The sequence below is a fragment of the Pristis pectinata genome, chromosome 3, assembly GCF_009764475.1.
Source record: "Pristis pectinata isolate sPriPec2 chromosome 3, sPriPec2.1.pri, whole genome shotgun sequence".
Classification (NCBI taxonomy): domain Eukaryota; kingdom Metazoa; phylum Chordata; class Chondrichthyes; order Rhinopristiformes; family Pristidae; genus Pristis; species Pristis pectinata.
This window is the reverse complement of record NC_067407.1, coordinates 76,714,745-76,734,505: the sequence shown is the minus strand read 5'-3', so window position 1 is coordinate 76,734,505 and position 19,761 is coordinate 76,714,745. Positions and strand designations below refer to the sequence as shown.

Below are 19,761 nucleotides of genomic sequence, written 5' to 3'. Positions count from 1 at the left end.
GAAACATTTAGAATGTTGAAAGGAGTGGACAGAGTAGATGTGGTTAAGCTGTTTCCCCTGGTGGGTGAGTCCAGGACTAGAGGGCACAATCTTAGAATTAGAGGGTACTGGTTTAAAACAGAAATGAGGAGAAATTTCTTTAGCCAGAGGGTAGTGAAATTATGGAATTCTTTGCCACGTACAGCTGTGGAGACCCAATCATTGGGGGTGTTTAAGGAGGAGATTGATAGGTATCTAATTAGTCAAGGTGTCAAGGGATATGGGGATAAGGCCAGAAATTGGGGCTAGATAGGAATAGTATTAGTTTAGCTCATGGAGCAGACTCGATGGGCCAAATGGTCTACTTCTGCTCCTTTGTCTTGTGATCTTGTGTGATCTTGTGATTCAGAGGCAAAGGGCACAGCTTGCTGGCTCTTCACCTCTTGGAGTTCCTCTCTCACATCCACCCCCTCAACTGCAGAAGGAGAAGTTGCTGGAAGTCTGTCTGGAGTTGGCCCAGTTCCCTCTAACTCTGTCTTGCGTTCTGAACACGTTTGAGGATGAAGAACCTGTTGATGTTCTCCTTGGTTCCTTCCCACCAGTGAATTGGGGAGTCACAGGGGCTTCCCAGTTCTCCAACCTGAGTACTTCCTCTTTAGTTCCTTGATGTTCTCTGGAGTCAGCAGCTTGACATTCAACTTCCACATCCCCCTGCCTGCCTTCAGGTCCTCCTGCAGGTGACAGGAGGCACGAAGGAGGCAGCGGTTGGAGAAGAACACTGGCATGATGTCGGTGAATCTGACTGTGACCGTACTGAGCTGTCCATTCCAAGCCAAGTGTATTGTGGCTGTGCTCCACCTGCAGGGGTCCTGAAGGTGCCGCACAACTTTGCACCTTTAACCGTTTCCATCAGCCACAAGGAGTGGCCCCACCACCTCTTTGACTTCAGTGATAGAGAAGTTACTTCCCCACAGCAGAATCCCCAGGCCGGATGCATGACTATCATTCCACCCCGCGCCCCCCCCCCGATCATACAGACAATCCCTGGGGCCACCATCGCAGCCACCTCCAATAGTTACGGAGGTGAGGCAGCCCACACTCCTGTAAAAAGGTTACATCAGCCTTGACCTTGGCAAGGTATTGCAAGCTGTTCACACATTGCACAGTGCTCTTCACCCTGCGCATGTTTAGAGATGCCAGTTTTATCTCTACAGTTGTTTGAGTTCAGGGATCACAAATACTGTGTGTTGTCAATCAGCCTGAGCTCACATGCCAACAGCCTTGGTGAACTAGAGAAACAAAGGACTGCAGATGCTGGAATATAGATGAAAAACACTAGGATGCTGGAGGAACTCAGCAGGCCAGGCAGCATCCGTGGAGAAGAGCAGGCGGTCAATGTTTCGGGTCAGGGCCCTTCTTCAGGACTGAAGATAGGAAAGGGGGATCCCAATATATAGGAGGGAAAAGCAGAGCAGTGATAGGTGGACAAAAGAGGGGAGGCAGGGTGGGCACACTGTGGTGATATGTAGATGCAGGTAAGAGATAGTGATAGGCAGGGGTGGAGGAGGAGGGGAGAGCAGATCCACTGGGGGATGGGTCAAACATAAGGAGAGTGATGGGAAAAGAAGGTAGAAAAAAAAGAGGCTAGGAAAGGGAACTGCAGCACTTTTTTTGGGCTCAGGTACTGGGAATGGTCCTCCCCAGGGTGTGGCGATGCTGGTGGTGTCACTGGGGGGAGATTAGTCTCTGTTCTGCCCTCTGGCTCTGTTTGTTCTGTACCCCCCACCTCTCGGAGCTGGAGTGCACCAGACATCATGCTGCTCCTGGAGCTGGGGGTGGGCAGTTTCTGTGCTGCTCCTGGTCTCCCAGAGCTGGGGTGCACTGGTGGCCTCTGTGTTGCCCTCAGTCTCCCGGCATTGGGGGGTAGCAGGCTGAATTTCTTCCTCACCTCTATTAGTCTGTGGCCTCTCCTCCTCCTTTCCCCTCCATTTTGGCACTTCCTCTGCTTGCATCGACGGTTTTGCATGTTGGCTTCATCCTCTGACGAGGAGAGGTTGCTGGCATCTGTGTGTTATATCGCCCTTTTCTTCCCATTACCTTTACTCTCTGCAGCCCGTTGTCTCTCTGTTGGTCTGTTCTGGGACTTTTTTCTTTTCACCACCTGCCATTCGCCTTCTTATCCCTCTGCCCTCCCCTCTTCCATTAACTTCTCCTCTTGGGAAAGGGCCTAGGGTTTTGTGGCTGGTGTTTGGAAATGTCTGCTTGTCATGATGAATAGTGTCCCTATCCCGCAGTGATCATCGATGATCAGGAGGGCCAAGGTTCCAGGGCGGTAATCACAGAGATAGATTTGCGGGTGAACCCGAACATTGACATTGAAGAAGAAGGAAAACCACGGTGACTCTTCATGATCAAATGGCTGCCTGATGAGAGCTTAACCTGCTGATGTAGGGGTGAATCCTAATGCTGATTGGGAAACAAATCTAACACCCCTTTCCAGCAAATTACGTGCTATAACCATTCAGCTTCATCAGGATGGCGGCAGTGACGAGTGCCTCAGGAGGAGCACACTGGATCCAAAACACTGTCAGGGTCACGATGAGGGACCTCACTGAGGGAAATCCCTTCACCAGGGACCTCTTCATCAAGAGGGTTCTCCTGGAGTGCTGCAAGTTTGAGGTGAAGGACATCTACTGCCTCCAGGATTTCCCAGGTAACGGGTACTTTGACGTTACCTTCAAGTACCTGGCGGGATGGCAGAAGATGCTACATCGAGGGAGCAGGAAGCTGCATGGATATCAAAGACCTGTTTGGGATCTGGACCAGCAAGCGCCAGGTGAAGGTCAAGCTAAGGGTGGATGCTAATGGTGCCATCATCCACTCTCCCTCAGTGTTTGCCATCGGAGGGAACCATGGTTACACGGTGTATATGCAGGACAACCCAGACTGCGCCGTAACTGCAACAAGTCTGGACATGTGGCAGCCCAATGCAGTGCAGTCATCTGTAAGAACTGCCCAAAACGTGCCTGTACCTATGCAGAGGCAATAAGAGGGAGAGCTGGTACCAACAAACCCCAGGGGAATGCCGACATACCCCCTACCAGTGCAGTGGCCCCAGCAGAGACTGAGACCAGGGCTGAGGAAAAGCCAACTGCCTTGAGCTCCCTAACCTGCAACAAAGTGCTTTTCAAAAAAAAAGGGGCCATGATCAGAAATGCAGTATGGCATCTGTAGGTGTGTTTATCCCTCTACTCCAGTCCAGTTACCCTGGTTCAGTATTTGGACCATTGTGCTGTTTTGGCTGGGATTAGATAACATAGATCAGGGGTTGAACTTGGAGCTTTCTGGTTCATATAACTTAATGTTATAACATATGGTGTGTTTAATTACAAAATCATCAGGGACTTTCCATAGCTCCAGCCTCGGTCCCAATGTCTTATCTACATTCTTATTGTGTGGAGTTCTGTTGCACTCTTGCTAGAGGTGCTTTCTTTTACTGCTAGCTGTGAGATGGTTGCCAACCAACATGCATGTGGATCCTAGCAACAGGGTGAATGGACACAAAAACTGATGGAAAAATTGCAAGGAATATCTTGTTTGTCAAAGGCATGTCCCTGACCTGTTCTGAGGTTGCTGGTAAAGTGCTTTCTAACTTGGTGCTAAGGTTGAGTTCTTGCACTTCAGTTCTTAACTTCATGCAAAAAGAGTGTCTTTAACTTAAGGATGTTTCCTTACCTTAGACAGCTGTTTTTGTTTTAATTGTTCAAATCTTTCCAAAAACAATTAGGAGTGAGGGTGCTCAGAAGTATCCAGCTAATACTATTAGTCCCAAAATCAAATGAGCCACTGTTCCATGGTTTTGATCATTTCAAAATTAGAGCTTTTTATAAAGCAAGATAACAGTGTACACAAAATGTTCCAGGTACCAGAGTTAGGGGAAACATTTTTTTTTCGAAAAAGGCAAAGAAACAGGTAGTGAAGCCTGTAAGCAGATTAATGATCTTCATTTGTGAAATCATTGTTCATAACATTTAATGATGATGGATTTCCTTTATTATACAGGTCATTTTCTGTTGACAAACCTACTGCTTGACAAGTTGAAGAACTCTGGAAACAGTCGCATCATAAATGTATCTTCACTGGCTCATGTTGTGGGGGAAATTGACTTCAATGATCTCAACTGGGAGAAGAGAAAATATAACACAAAGGCAGCATACTGTCAAAGTAAACTTGCAAATGTGCTATTTACAAAGGAGCTGGCTAAACGGCTTGATGGTAAGATGGGTTGAATTGTAATTTGTTAGCCCCTGAAATATATGAGGTCCGGCCACGTAATGCACATATAATAGCTTATTCAATTCAATTCTTTCTAAGCAACAGATCTGACGGAAGCAAGCATTATTGTTTATTTTAGATAGATGAATTAGCAGTATAAAATGACGTTACATGTTGAATACATAAAAGTAGTAAATATGCAATTTTATTTTTCTCTGGAGAGGAAGAGGTAATCTCAAACTGAGCACACTAGTTAGTAAATTAAATTTGTCAGGTTTTCAACTGTTGGCAGAGAGATTTAAATATGTATTGAGAACATGACCATCACTACTGTTCTGTAAGAGGTATAATTAGACCACTCTCTACCTGTCATGGAAGGCTTAAGCCAATCAATGTCTATACCTCTCTTAAAAGGTCCCTGAAGCTAGTACATAGCCTTTGATCTGTGACCGAGTGACATTTGAACATCTTTGTGGATAGTGCTGAAAACTGGCACACTGGAAGGTCCAGGACTATGTGCTGAGGGGTGCACTGAAACTTAGTGCTGTCATTGCAAAGGCCCAGTTTGGAAGGCCATAGTTTAGTGCCCTCCTGCCACTAGGTCAATGCAATCTGTATTACAACCCCATGAACTATTTGCTCAACGGTTACATGACAACTGAATACCGTAACTTGTGAGTAAAATGTTGAAATGTATATTCCACAGTATATACATCTGAAAACTTTGTGAATGAAGTATATTTTGAAATATAAAACAAATCCCTAACGGCACAGACCACTGCATCCTTGCAGGCATATCTAACTTGAAACTTGAACTGTCCTCCACCTAACAGTCCATGTTAATGAAGAATGTTCTTCCCAGCTTGTAAGAAGTGGAACTAACATGTTCACCTTTGAGGAATGATCTGTTTAACTCAAATACACCATCTCTATTCAAATGAATAATGAATTAGGTTGAGCAGCATGTTCAACCTGAATTTAGGACCCCTGGAAGCTCCTCATTAAAAAATATCTGAACCACTGTCCACAATGCCAATGGTGAAAAAACTGAGATTGAAGAAAAATGTTCACATCTGCCTGGAGAAGCAGTGATCAGGTAGTGGGGGTTATTGGCTTTTTCAGCAGCGAGGCACTGCCTTGACTCAATCTACAATCCCACCAATACTGCTCTACCTGTCAGTATGTGCTTAGTAACATATGATACTCAAGTTCCAGTTGGAGGGGGCCAATATGCTGAGAGAGGTGAACGTTTCTCTTTAGTACCACACACCATTCACCTATGACTCTGTGCTGGGAATGGGAGAGAGGATTTCTTTTGAAGGTTGGTGGTTTCAGTTTGAAGCAAGAGGCTCACACAGGACCAAAGTCAGAGTATGTCTGGGACTTACAGCAGACTGTAACTTCTTGAAGGCTCATCCCTTGGCATTTAGCAGTGTGTTGAGTGATGTGTTCCACCACGCATAGGTGTTATTGAATTAACCCAACTACCTGATGCTCTTGCCTCTCTTCTGATGCACCTCTTTGCAAACATCAATTTGCAAAAACAAGCTGTTGAGAAATAACAAAGGCAATAATAAAAATAGGAAAAATAATAAAGTAAGAAGAAATAGAACTGGAGAGCAGAGACAAGGAGGAATTTGAAAAGAGATGGGAATGATAAAAGCGGAGGAGAGATTCCATAACATTATAACAAATAAATGCCTTTGTGGTACTGACCAGCATTTTCTTACACCAAATAAAGTCTGGATGAATATTCTGGCTATTCCCAAAAGGTCTCAGTTAGTAAGTGGGTGTTACACTATACTATATCACCTGGAATGATACCAGTCTGTCAATCCTTTGCAATAGGGATAATTAATCTGCATGTCCTGGGGAAATAGCAGTGATCTCTATCTTCCCATCTGCTTCTGAGAACTGGACTGTCTATTGCAGGCACCTTGAGGCTTTGAACCATCAACACTGTCCCAGCAAAATCCTCTAAATACACTGCAAGGTTATTAGTCACATGTACAGTGAAATACACCTTTTTGCATAGTGTTCTGGGGGCAGCCGCAAGTGTCGCCACGCTTCCAGTGCCAACATAACATGCCCACAACTTCCTAACCTGTACATCTTTGGAATGTAGGAGGAAACTGGAGCACCCAGAGGAAACCCACGCCGATGCAGGGAGAACGTACAAACTCCTTGCAGACAGTGGCCGGATTTGAACCCGGGTCACTGACGCTGTAAAGTGTTATGCTAACCGCTACACTACTGTGATAAGCAAACCAATGTCAGGTGTCCTCTTCCAGGACTAGTGTTGAGGTCCTACTTATACTTGGCCAGATGTGTTGGGCAGGCTATGTCACTTGTCTGCCCAACCAAAGCTCCCAGAACGCTCCATTTCGAGCTCTGTCATGACAAGAGATTACCAGGCAGACAGAGGAAAAGGTTCAAGGATGTGCTCAGAGCTTCCTTGGGGGAAATGTGCAATATTCCCTCCGACTTCTGGGAATCTCTGGCCCATGAATGCTCAGAGTGAAGGACCATTGAAGATGCTATTGAGAACTTGGAGTCCATGCATTAGGAGCACACAGATGCGCTGCAAAAATAGCAGAAGCAGTGCACCACCTCACAAACTACCCACCTGCCCACCACATCAGGCACCTTCTGCCCATGGAAGAGTCTGCGGCTCCCACATTGGTCTCTTCGGCTACCTTATAACCCACCGAATCAGTGGAAGCAAGTCATCCTCAATCTTGAGGCACTGCTGAAGAAGAGAACATGTGACTCGTGTGAGCCTCAACATAACCATAATGCCTTCTGAACAGATCACCATGCAGATATCCCAGCTGTTCACTAAATTACTTAACAATTACTTGACAAGGTCATTTCACTTTTGATACTCTAAATTTAATTTCATGAATGACCTTTTCTTTAAATCAAGGAACTGGGGTAACCGTCAATGCTGTGCACCCAGGCGTAACTAACACAGAGCTCGGCAGACACACAGGAATGCACAAATCAAGCTTCTCTAGCACAGTACTGGGTAAGTGAGGTCAACTGCTCTTGTCTCACCTTATAAGTAAGTGTCTTTCCTGATAAACAGTTTGAAAAATGGGTTGTTATTGAACACAGCTTACCTGAACACTAATATGTGAGATATTCCACAGCCTCTGGTAAATGTTTTCTTGTGAGCTTTATTGGAAGGATCTGCAGAGCAGCATAGTAGTGGCAGGCAGGGGAGAGACTGCATCAAGAGTGGTTCTCCCAGGGTGTGGATACATAGCTGGCAGGGGAAAGACTGATCTCCCAGGAGCCACTCAATCAACTGAGCATAGAATATAGAACAGCACAGAATATAGAACAGCACAGCACAAGACAGGCCCTTCGGCCCACCATGTCTATGCTGATCATGATGCCAAATTAAAGTAATCCTATCTGCTGTATCTCTCCTTCTCTTTCATGTTCATTTGTCTGTCTAAATGCCTCTTAAACACCACTATCATATCTGCTTTCACCACCACGCCTGGCAGCATATTCCCACACTCTCTGCATAATTTAATAAAAAAATTGCCCCACACATCTTCCTTAATTTTTCCCCTGTCACTTTAAAGCTATGCCTGCTCGTATTTGAGATTTCTACCCTGGGAAAGAGACTCTGACTGTCTACCTTATCTATGCCTCTCATAATTTTGTAAACTTCTTTCAGGTCTCTCTTCAGCCTCCAGTGCTCCAGAGAAAACAATCCAAGTCTGTCCAACCTCTCCTTATAGCTAGTGCTGTCTAATCCAGGCAGTATCCTGGTGAACCTCCTCTGCACCCTCTCCAAAGCCTCCACATCCTTCCTGGCATGGTGTGTGGAACGCCATGTAACTGCAAGTAAAGTGAGCTGAAGCCAATGCACTGTAAGACTGAGACATTTTTGTAAAGAAAAGAAGATAAATACATTGACTCAATTAATCCGAGAAAATATAAATTGCTTGAAACATAGAAACATAGAAAACCTACAGCACAATACAGGCCCTTCGGCTCACGAAGTTGTGCCGAACATGTCCCTACCTTAGAAATGACTAGGCTTACCCATAGCCCTCTATTTTTCTAAGCTCCATGTACCTATCAAAAAGTCTCTTAAAAGACCCTATTGTATCCGCCTCCACCACCATTGCCATTCCACGCACTCACCACTCTCTGAGTAAAACCTTACCCCTGACATCTGTGTACCTGCTCCCCAGCACCTTAAACCTGTGTTCTCTTGTGGCAACCATTTCAGCCCTGGGAAAAAGCCTCTGACTATCCACACAATCAATGCCTCTTATCATCTTATACACCTCTATTAGGTCACCTCTCATCCTCCGTCACTCCAAGGAGAAAAAGCCGAGCTCACTCAACCTGTTGTCTTAAGGCATGCTCCTCAATCCAGGCAACATCCTTGTAAATCTCTCCTGCACCCTTTCTATGGCTTCCACATCCTTCCTGTAGTGAGGTGACCAGAACTGAGCACAGTGGGGTCTGACCAGGGTCCTATATAGCTGCAACAATACCTCTTGGCTCCTAAATTCAATTCCACGATTGGTGAAGGACAATACACCGTATGCCACCTTCACCACAGAGTCAACCTGTGCAGCTGCTTTGAGCCTACTATGGACTCTGACCCCAAGATCCCTCTGATCCTCCACACTGCCAAGAGTCTTAACATTAATACTATATTCTGCCATCATATTTAACCCTACCAAAATGAACCACTTCACATTTATCTGAGTTGAACTCCGTCTGCCACTTCTCAGCCCAGTTTTGCATCCTATCTATGTCCCGCTGTAACCTCTGACAGCCCTCCACACTATCCACAACACTTCCAACCTTTGTGTCATCAGCAAACTTACTAACCCATCCCTCCACTTCCTCATCCAGGTTATTTATAAAAATCACGAAGAGTAAGGGTCCCAGAACAGATCCCTGAGGCACACCACTGGTCACCGAACTCCATGCAGAATACAACCTGTCAACAACCACTCTTTGCCTTCTGTGGGCAAGCCAGTTCTGGATCCACAAAGTAATGTCCCCTTGGATCCCATGTCTCCTTACTTTCTCAATAAGCCTTGCAGAGGATACCTTATCAAATGCCTTGCTGAAATCCATATACACTACATCTACTGCTTTTCCTTCATCAACTCATCTTTCTCCCTTGCATCAGTTCCATTGAAAATAAGGGAGCTGCTGAACCTTCATCAGGTCCAACCAGGCACAGACTCAATCGGCAAATTTCCCCAGTGTAATTGCTGGTGGATTGGAGGAAGTTGGCACTCTGTTGCTGCTCCAGTGTTAGATCACAATTGGGAAGTCATCAGTGCACAGGTCTGAGGAGGTTTGGGACTTCTACGTTCGTTTGCTAACAAGTAGTGAGAGAAATGCTGTCAGTTCCACGTGGAGCTGCTGACATCTCTCTGGAAAGTTCAGCTTTGTGTTTCTTTTTGCTTCTAGAAGCTCAGTGGATGTTTTCTTAGACCCGCCACCGGTATCTCATGCAGGGAAATGCTTGACCAATTGCACTAGAGCTAAAATTGTAAAGATTTACCTGTAAATGTAGATGTTCAATAATATTTGTTCTCTTTCAGGGCCTTTATTTTTCCTTCTTGTGAAATCCCCCAAGCTGGGAGCACAACCTTCCGTGTATTTAAGTGTGGCAGAAGAATTGGAAGGAATATCTGGAAAATACTTTGATGCCATGAAACAGAAGGATCCAGCCCCACAGGCAGTGGATGATGAGACAGCCAGGCGCTTGTGGGAAACCAGTGCCAGATTAGTGGGGCTGGAAACCAATGAAGCCACAACACCTCATTAATTCCACTACTAATATAAACACTGTCGGAACACTCAAATGCCATTGATAGCAAGGCAAATGAAGAGTATATTACCTTTCAATACATGATTATATATACTGTGCATCATATGCTAGTGAATTTTTTAAATTATTATTGCTTTTCATTACCTTATAAATGTTCACAATATTTCACTGTGGAGCATTTTGTTTACCTTGTCTCCATTTCCCTATCCATCTGTGCATTTATCCAGATAAAGTGCAATTTACCATGAATTACACAATTCCTTTTTGGAGTTATAGAGAGTAATACAGTACAGAAATGGGCCCTTCCATCCAACTCATCCATGCAGACCAAGATGCCCATCTAAGCTCATCCCATTTGTCCGCCCATATCCCTCCAAATTAGAATGAAATTCAAATGAAATATTACTCCAACATATTGATGGACTGAAGAGTTCTTCCCGAGTTCTCCAAGTTTTGAACAACCAATTCTGCCAGTGTTACGATAACCACAGTACTGGTGGCTTCCTGATAGAAAGGAAGTAACTGAAGGATGAGTCACTCTTGGTTGCTTTTGGTAGCTTTCAGTAGAAGACTGGGTGCAAGTCACATGCATGCCCTCCGACTCCTTCAGAGGATTATACATGAAGAAAGTTAGTAGAAATGAGGAAATGTTCTCTAAACTGAGTTTAAATTGCTGCAATGTTTTTCCAACATTGAAGTGAGCTGCTGTCGTTCTAAGCATAAACGTTGTTACAGTTACTAATTTTACCAACAGGTGTCTCACTTTTTGATCTTTGTATGTTTTTTTATTAAAAGTGAAAGTGCCCAGGTATTCTGTTTATGAAATAAAGTATGAATGATCTTGTATGTTCTGGGATCAGGCCAATTAGACTGCTGCAAATGAAACATAAAGTGATTTTCCAACTCCAAAAGCATGTTTTCATATTGGTGCTACATTTCTGTGATTCATCCAGTGGAGAGGTTTAAATTCTTGATTTCAAATTCTGATTGCTTCTCTGAAGTTTTAAAGATCTTTAAATGACATAGCAAGGCACAGTATAAATGCAGATTCTTCAAGCTATTAAGAGACAGTTTTGCAAAAAAATTGTTCCAGCTACCAGTATTAACATTTTGTTTCCAATCAACTTTATGTAAAATATATGAGCGCTTAAATTCAAACCATAGACTGCAAAATCAACCAAAAACTTCTCTAAGTCACCAATCCCATTCCCTTGATGAGCATGACTGTTGCAATGATCCAATTCCACAGACAAATTATATCCTTCAAGCACACATTCAAGGGGCCATTCAGATCCAGATGGTGACTTGCTATTACATTATGGAGGCATCGTGTCTAACCAAATGACACATGCAACCGGGATTCAAAAGTAAAATACTGCAAATCTGAAATAAAACAGGAACTGCTGCATTTTTTGGTTTTTTTTTCAACGTGGATGGGAACAGAGTCTCCTGCTTAAAGATTCTACTGAACAATTTTACAACTAGAAAAGAATTTAAATTGAGTGAAATTTTGGTCGTGGTGGCCATCTATAGGATAATCGCTTAAGTGCATGATTGGCACTGAGCTGCAGACCTACCATTGACCAACAGATGGAGTGAGATAATTTACTGTTCCCGTGTTATCAGGTCACAAAAACAATTGCATGAAAAGATTAAAAGTTTAGAAGTGATAGTCAAAGTTGAGTTTATTGTCATATGCACAAGTACATGTATGCACAGGTGCAATGAAAAACTTACTTGCAGCAGCATCACAGGCACATAGCATCATATAAGCAGCATTCACAAGAAAAACATCAATTAGACATAAATTATACACAATTTTTACAAGAAAAAAATCACAATTAGAACAAAAAGAAACAAAGTCCATTTTAGTGCAAAGTGATCAGAGCGGTCATAGTGTTGCTAAACTGTAGTGGTAGTGACCATCTTAATGAGGAAAAGCCTACTTTCTTCTCTCTCCCCTCAGGACTCAATACATTCTGGGCCAACCATTGCCTAATGGATCTCTGGGCCGCACTTCAGGAACCTCTCCACCTGGAGGAGATAACAGGGTGCAGTCCACCATACCAGTACATCCTATGTATGACCAGAACATTCAGACAATTAGAGCATCACATGTGGGCACATTGCGTTTGTATTGGAGTCTTTCTACTTTCTGAAGCAGCCAACCTGAAAGTGCCATCAGGATTAGCATGGCATTTGTGGGGTGACCGTTTCTCCCTTTTGTGGGGGATCTTGTGCATGTTTTCCCAGCAGATGTGTTCAATATGAACCTCCAGGCAAAGTTTTTATTGACTTCAAAAATAAACTTTATTCATAATAAAGAATATATACACAGGAAGAAACAGTGCAAAAAGCTTCTACATTCATGGTTATGTTCGGTAGTGTAAACATTTTAAAGAAAAACAAACATAGCAACATGCCACTCATGTGCCCCCCCCCCCCCACTCCCGGGGTGATACGCCCTTTTCATTGTTCAAGGGGCTTGCTCATCCAACTCTGCCCCTCCCTGTGCAGTAAGGGAATGCTGCCTGGACTGTGCCAGTCTGCAGCATTCCCTTATGGACATCTCACGTGCTGGAAGACCAACAAGTTTCGGGCAGACCAAAGGGTATCTTTCACCGAGTTGATGACCTTCCAGCAGCAGTTGATGTCCATCTGTGTGTGTTTCCCTGGGAACAGCCCATAGACCAGAGAGTCCTCTGTTACACAGCTACTGGGGATGAACGGGGACACGGATCCTTGCATCTGTCTCCACATCCTCTTTGCAAATCCACAGTCCTCTGTTACGCAGCTGATGGTGATGAACCGGGACATGGACCTTTGCATCCACAGAGTGCAAAGAGGTGGGTGACTGTCTCTTCCCCACCACAGCCATCCCAAGGGCAGCGTACGTTGGGGATGCCATGTCATCTGTACAGGAAGGATCTGACTGTGAGGACCCCTTCCACCTCCAGCCAAGCGAGGTCTTGGTGCTTTTTTGGTGAGATCTGGCAATGAGGCATTCTGCCAGATGGTTTGAACAGTCTGCTCAGGGAACCAACCCACAGTATCAATGGTGTCCCTGTCCTGCAGTATCTGCAGGATGTTCTGCACTGACCACTGACTTATGGGCTTGTGGTCAAAGGTGTTCACTTGGAAGAACTCTTCCACTAAGGACAGTTAGTGCAGCAACATCCAGCTGACTGGGGTGTTGCACAGTAGAGGGGCCAGGATCTTCCGCAACACCAGGAACAGGTAGAACCTCAGCACATAGTGACACTTGATGCTCATGTACTTGGGGTCCACACACAACTGATACAGTCACACGCAAAGGTGGACATCAGGATTAGGGCAACATTGGGTACACTTTTACCCCCATTCTCAGGGGACCTGTGCAGCGTGACCCGTCAGACTCATTCCATCTTGTTCCAGGTGATTGCCAAGGCAGAGGAGTGAGGAACAGGTCACATCTGCACCACGTACAGCAGCCCTGAGAGCACCTCACACCTGATGACCAAGTTCTTCCCAGTTATTGACAGAGAATGCAATCTCCATAAACCCAATTTTTGTTTTACTTTCCCAATCCACTCCAGCCAATACTTGTTACACACCTCAGCCTGTCCGAACCAGATCCCCAGCACCCTCAGGTAGTCGGACCTGATGGTGAAGTGGACATTGGATCAGTCGAGCCAGTTACCGAAGAGCATGGCCTCGCTCTTCCTGCTGTTGACTCTGGCCCCTGATGCCATCTCGAACTGGTCTCAGATACTAATCAATCTGCGATCTGACCGTGGATTTGAGCAGAAGACGGTGACATCGTCCATGTACAGTGAGGGTTTGACTTGTGTACCTGACTGCCTGGCAACGTCACCCCTCTTATGCTCTTGTCCTTCCTGATGGATTCGGCAAAGGGTTCTATGCAGCACACAAACAAGATGGGAGAGTGGACAACCCTGCCTGACTGCAGACTTGACAGGGAAACTATCTGTCTCCTGCCCATTGATCTGACCTGCACTACAGATATCTGTGTGGAGCAGCTGGATCCAATTCCTGATTCCTTCCCCAAAGCCCATTTTGGAGAGCACATCCATCCCGTACGTGTGGGATGTCCTGTCGAAGACCTCCTCCTGGTCTAAGCTGACCAGGCAGGCATCCACCCCTCTGTCCTGCACGTAGGTGATGGTATCTCTGAGCAGCACTCGACTGTCAGAGATTTTCCTGCCAGGTACAGCACAGGTTTGGTCCAGGTGGATCACCTGTCCCAGAGCAGACTTGACCCGGTTGGCCATGGCCTTGGACAGGATCTTTTAGTCCACATTCAATAGTGAAATGGGTTTCCAATTCCTTTTGTCCTCTCTCTCCCCCTTCTGCTTGTTGATGAGGGTGATGATGCCTTTCCTCATAGAGTCTGACCTGCTGCCAGCCAGAAGCAGAGTGTTCTACACTTCCAGCAGGTCCGGTCCCATCCAGTCCCACAGAGCCCAGTACAACTCTGCCTGTAAGCCGTCGCTTCCAGGAGTTTTATTCGTGCCAAGAGAGGGGATGGACCCAGTCAACTGTTCCAGGGGCAGTGACTGAACCGGACCCTCCCGCTTGCTAATGTATAACACCTCTGTGATAGAGGACAGGAAATTCTGGGAGACTGTTGTCTGAGGCTTTCTGTCATACAGACTGGCACAGAAGGATCTGCAGATCCTCAATATGTCTGTCTGTGAGGATGTTACTGAGCTATCCTCTTCCTTAAGGCTGTGGGTCACAGAGCTCCCCCTGTGAACCTTACGGAAGAAGAAGCGTGAGATGTCTCACCCTGTTCCACAAATTGGACCCTGGATCGGAAGATGATCTTGGAGGATTCAGATGCAAAGAGTGCAGTTTGCTGGCTCTTCACCTCTCAGACAAAGTTTTTTCGTATTTCAAAATTAAACTGTATTCATAATAATAAAAGAAGTAGAAGAAGATAGCTCAGGCAATGGGCCAGACCTGGTCCTTTGAGAGCAGTACTGCAAGTCAGCACCTCACCACCAAGTTCTTCTTGGTTATGGTGAGGGGGAATGCTCACCTCATCATTACCAGTCAACCCTTCAGGCCTGTGCTGGTTCTTTAAAGTCCCTCTCCTCCAGTTTTACTCTGTTGCCCTTGCAATTTTTCTTCTTGCGTTTATGTAATTCCCATTTCAAAACTATCTCACAGTGCATTCCAAATCCCAACCTCTTATTGCATGGAAAAATGTCCTCATACCTTGTTGTTTGCCAGTAAACGATCTGCACCCATTGTTTATCAGCCCATTGGAAACATTTCCGATATCTATTTTCTAAATTCCACATAATTCCAAATTAGCTTCCTATGCTTTATCATTAACAAGACCAGCTTCTCTAGATTGTTTTATTTCAAAAATAAGATAAGATATCTTTATTAGTCACATGTACATCGAAACACACAGTGAAATACATCTTTTGTGTAGAGTGTTCTGGGGTAGCCCGCAAGTGTCACCACGCTTCCAGTGCCAACATAGCACGCTCACAACTTCCTAACCCATATGTCTTTGGAATGTGGGAGGAAACTGGAGCACCCAGAGGAAAACCACGCAGACATGGGGAGAACATCCAAACTCCTTCCAGACAGTGGCCAGAATTGAACCCAGGTCACTGGTGCTGTAATAGCATTACGCTAACCGCTACACTAAAGCTCTATTCATAAAAAATATACAGGAAATACAATACAAACACTACATGTCTTTCTTCTCAATCATGGTGTCATCAAGTCAATACATTCATGGTGTCATTTTGTCAAAGTACAACTTCTCTAGATTATCCAAATGATTGCAAATCCTTATCCCTGGAACCAAACTAATAAATTTCTTCTGTACCCTCTCCAAAGTCGTATCCTTCCAAAATCATGGTGTGCAGAACTGGAGTCAATGCTCTCCCTTTGGCTTAGCTTGTGCCTTTTACCAAAGTTATACTCTAGCTATCTATTTATTAAACAATAATAACTTTTATTTGTATACTACATGTAATATAGCAAAACGTCCCAAGACACTTCAGCAGGCTGTTATCAAACAAAATTTGAGACTTGGTTGCATAAAGAAATAATGGGGCAGGTGACCAAAAACCTAAACAAAGAGGTTTTAAGGAGTGTCTGAAAGGAGGAACGTAACAATGAGAAGGTAAGGAAGGTAATTCTGAAGGTATTATGGAGGAAATAAGATCAGTCATGGACCTGAACCCAGAAGAGGAGGAAGTTTATGGGGGTGGAGGAGGAGGTTACAGGTATAAGGGCAGGAGCCAATAATGGTCATCAAATATGGTGGATGAACATGGATTAGTGTGAGTTAGGACATAGGCAGCAGAGTTGTGAAGGGTGTTTTTTCTGGAGGGTGGAAGATTGGTTGAGAGCTTTGGAATGGTCAAGGCAACAGGTCAGGAACAGCTTCTTCTCCTCTGCCATCAGATTTCTGAACAGTCCATTGACCCATGAACACTACCTCATTATTCCTTTATTTTTGCACTATTTATTTATTCTTGAAATTTATAGTAATTTTTTATGTATTTGCACTGTACTGCTGCCACAAAACAACAGATTTCACATTATATAAGTCAGTGATAATAGACCTGATTCTGATTCTGAGAATGAATGCCCTTAATATCCATTTAACCAAGAGTGGCAGCAAGGAGTAAAATAAGTAATCAGAATCAAAGGGCAAATCCTGCACTGGCTGGAGTCATAGTTCACACAAACAGAGATAGTTGCTAGGGGAGATCAGTCACCTCAGTCCCAGGACATCACTGCAGGAGTTCCTTAGGGCATTGCCCCAGGCACAGCCATCTTCAGTTGTTTCATCAATGATCTTCTATCATGTCAGAAGCAGAGATATCTATTAGTGATTGCACAATGGTCAATTACTTTTGTAACTCCACAGAAAGTCAGGATAAATTCAAACATGGGTTGATAAATGGCAAAAAACATTGGTGTCAGGCAGTTACCATTATTGAAATGGTTGGTGGCTGTGTCCTCATTGCAGACATCCTGTATACAAATACTCTACTCCACCTTGTCGATGTGTGCCCTGGCTCTCCAGAAGGAATGGGTGGCTGTCTTTCAGCTTGCTGCCAACCATTCTGAGCAGTGACTTTAACTGCATCGTTGATGTGACTGTACATTCCAAAAGAGGCATCAACAAAATGGGTGACATTTCCAGACTCCTGGTTGAAATGGTAAAAGATGACGAACTGTGTGGTATCTCTCCCCAATGGCTTGGGGAGGGAATCCAGAACTGGATATATCTGCACTGCACTGACATCAACAGTGTGGTCTGAAATAAATGGGAAGCAGACGATCAAGTCAAGAATTAGGCAAGGCTGCCTGTTTTCTTCCATCCTCTTGTATCAAGCCCTGTGCTCAGTCCATCAGGAAGGATGCAGGTATAGGAGACACGATAATTCCAGTCCAAGGAGGCACTCAGGTCAAAACCTCCCGTACATGGACAAGGTCATGTTCTATTGCTCGGATCCACTGTTGGTCCCCAGCTCAATGAGCATCTACACCCACCTCAAACTGGCTCCAGCAGCCAGATTCAATCACAGCAAAAGCAAGGCCTTGTTCTTTCTTAACTGCTCCGACCAATTAACCTGATTGCTGATTCTGAGGAGCACAGGCATGCACCAAGAACTGGGTGGAGCACATAGTCTAGATGCAGCAGACACTGGAAGTTGTAGGAGCAATGCTCTCCCGCATTCTGCAAGTAAGAACATGGTCATCAGGTGCGAGCTGGTTTGGCGTGGCCCATAGTCCTTTCCTGCACTGCAGCCACCACCCAGACCATCCTCCATTTTATCTGTAAATTTTATCTGTTTATATGTAAAACATCCCTGTGGATACAAGAGAACCAAACATGAACCTGTTGGTTACCTTTGTGTGCAGCTGCATTAAGTTGAGCATAGCCACTAGGTATGTAAACATTAAATATCACTTTGTCTCCCCATGTCACTATGTATCCATCTGTCCCTGATGTTGTGAAGGATGGGTGCAGCCAAGTTACCACAGAACATTCAGTTCTGTATTCCTGTTCCATGTAGAAAAGTTTGTGCATTTTGGGAAGACAAATAAGGCTAGGACATACACCACGATATATACCATGAATGGTAGGGCCCCAGGGTGTATTGTCTCAGTATTGCATTCCTGGGAATGGCCCGTAGATCAGAGCCCGCTGTTACACAGCTGCTTGGGGTGAACCTCAACAAGGGCACTTGCATCCTTTTCCAGACCATTTTTGCAAATCCACAGTCCGCAAAGAGGTGGGCGATCGTCTCATCCTCATTGCAGTTGTCTCAAGGGTAACATGTGCCACTGGTGAGACACCAACTGTGCAGGAAGGATCTAACAGGGAAAGTCCCTCCCACTGCCAGCCAAGTGAGGTCTTGGTGCTTGTTGGTGAGTTCTGGCAATGAGACATTCTGCCAAATGGTTTTGACAGTCTGCTCAGGAAACCATCCCACAGGATCCATTGTGTCCTCAGGACATCCTGCAAGGCCTGCAGGATGTTCCATGCTGACCACTGTCTGAAGGACTTGTGGTCAAAGGTGTGTTCCTCAAGGAATTTTTCCACAAAGGACAGATAGTGCAGCAACCGAGCCAGGCCCATCTTTCACAACACCAAGCAACAGGTTGATCCTCAGCATGTAGTAAGACTTGGTGCTTGCATACTCCAGTCCTGACCACAGCTTGATGCAGCCACATAGAAAGGTGGCCATCTGGATGAAGATAATGTTGGGTACTCTTTCTCTCCCATTATCTGGGGACTTGTGCATCGTGACCCATTGGGCACACTCTATATTAGATCCCAGGTGAAACAGAAGATGGCTTGGGTGAGGACAGGAAGTTCCAGGAGGCTGTGCTGTCTGTGGCCTTTCTGTCATAAAGACCACCGCAGAAGGATCTCTAGATGCTCAACTTGTCCGTCTGTGAGGATGTTACTGAGCTGTCATCCTCCTTAAGCTGTGTATTTCTTACTTCAAAATAAACTTTATTTGTAAAAACATATACAAGAAATTTTAAGAAGTGCATGGTTTTCTTTACATTCATAATATCCTGTGGATCACAGAGCACCCCCCGTGAACCTTTTGGAAGAAGTAATGTGAGCAACATATAAGGCAGTACACACCGAATGGAGACATGAGAGACTGCAGATGCTGGAATGTGGAGCAACAAACAATCTCCTGGAGAAACTTGGCGGGTTGAGCAGCATCTGTGGGAGGAAAGAAATTGACCTGATGAAGGGTTTGGACCTGAAACATTGACAATTCCTTCCCCCACTTCACAGATGCTGCTCAACCTGCTCTGAGTTCTTCCAGCAGTTTGTTGCCCTGAGTTCCTCTAGCAGATTTGCCGCCCCAGATTCCAGCATCTGCAGTCTCTTGTGTCTCCTCCAGCAGATTGTTTGAGCGCACGTAGAATGCTACTGCCCAAGTGCTGGGAAGTGTAGCAACGCCTGAGTTTGAGTACGCTGCATTTTTTAATTTCAAAAATAAACATACATTCATAATTTAAAAATATATACAAAGGAATAAATATATTGCAAAAAACTTTCTACATTCTTAGTGTCATTCACTGTAAGCTCTTCCCACAGCAAAGGATTTCAACAAATACATTCTCCACATTACTTAGACAATAATGCAAAGAGTTTTGTTTTTAATTGACGTACA

General features: G+C 44.8%; 1 protein-coding gene across 5 annotated transcripts in view; it reads left to right on the top strand.

Annotated features, from left to right (window-relative positions):
* LOC127568174 (retinol dehydrogenase 13-like) overlaps positions 1-11,832 on the top strand; it is a 52,897-nt gene extending 41,065 nt beyond the window's left edge. For all 5 annotated transcript variants that reach the window (XM_052011609.1, XM_052011613.1, XM_052011612.1 and 2 more), the window contains 3 exons: positions 4,042-4,254; positions 7,181-7,282; positions 9,849-11,832. In XM_052011609.1, coding sequence (XP_051867569.1) covers positions 4,042-4,254; positions 7,181-7,282; positions 9,849-10,075 — 542 coding nt within the window. In that variant the 3' untranslated portion in view covers positions 10,076-11,832. The remainder of the gene's footprint in view (positions 1-4,041; positions 4,255-7,180; positions 7,283-9,848) is intronic.
* The last annotated feature ends 7,929 nt before the right edge of the window (positions 11,833-19,761 follow it).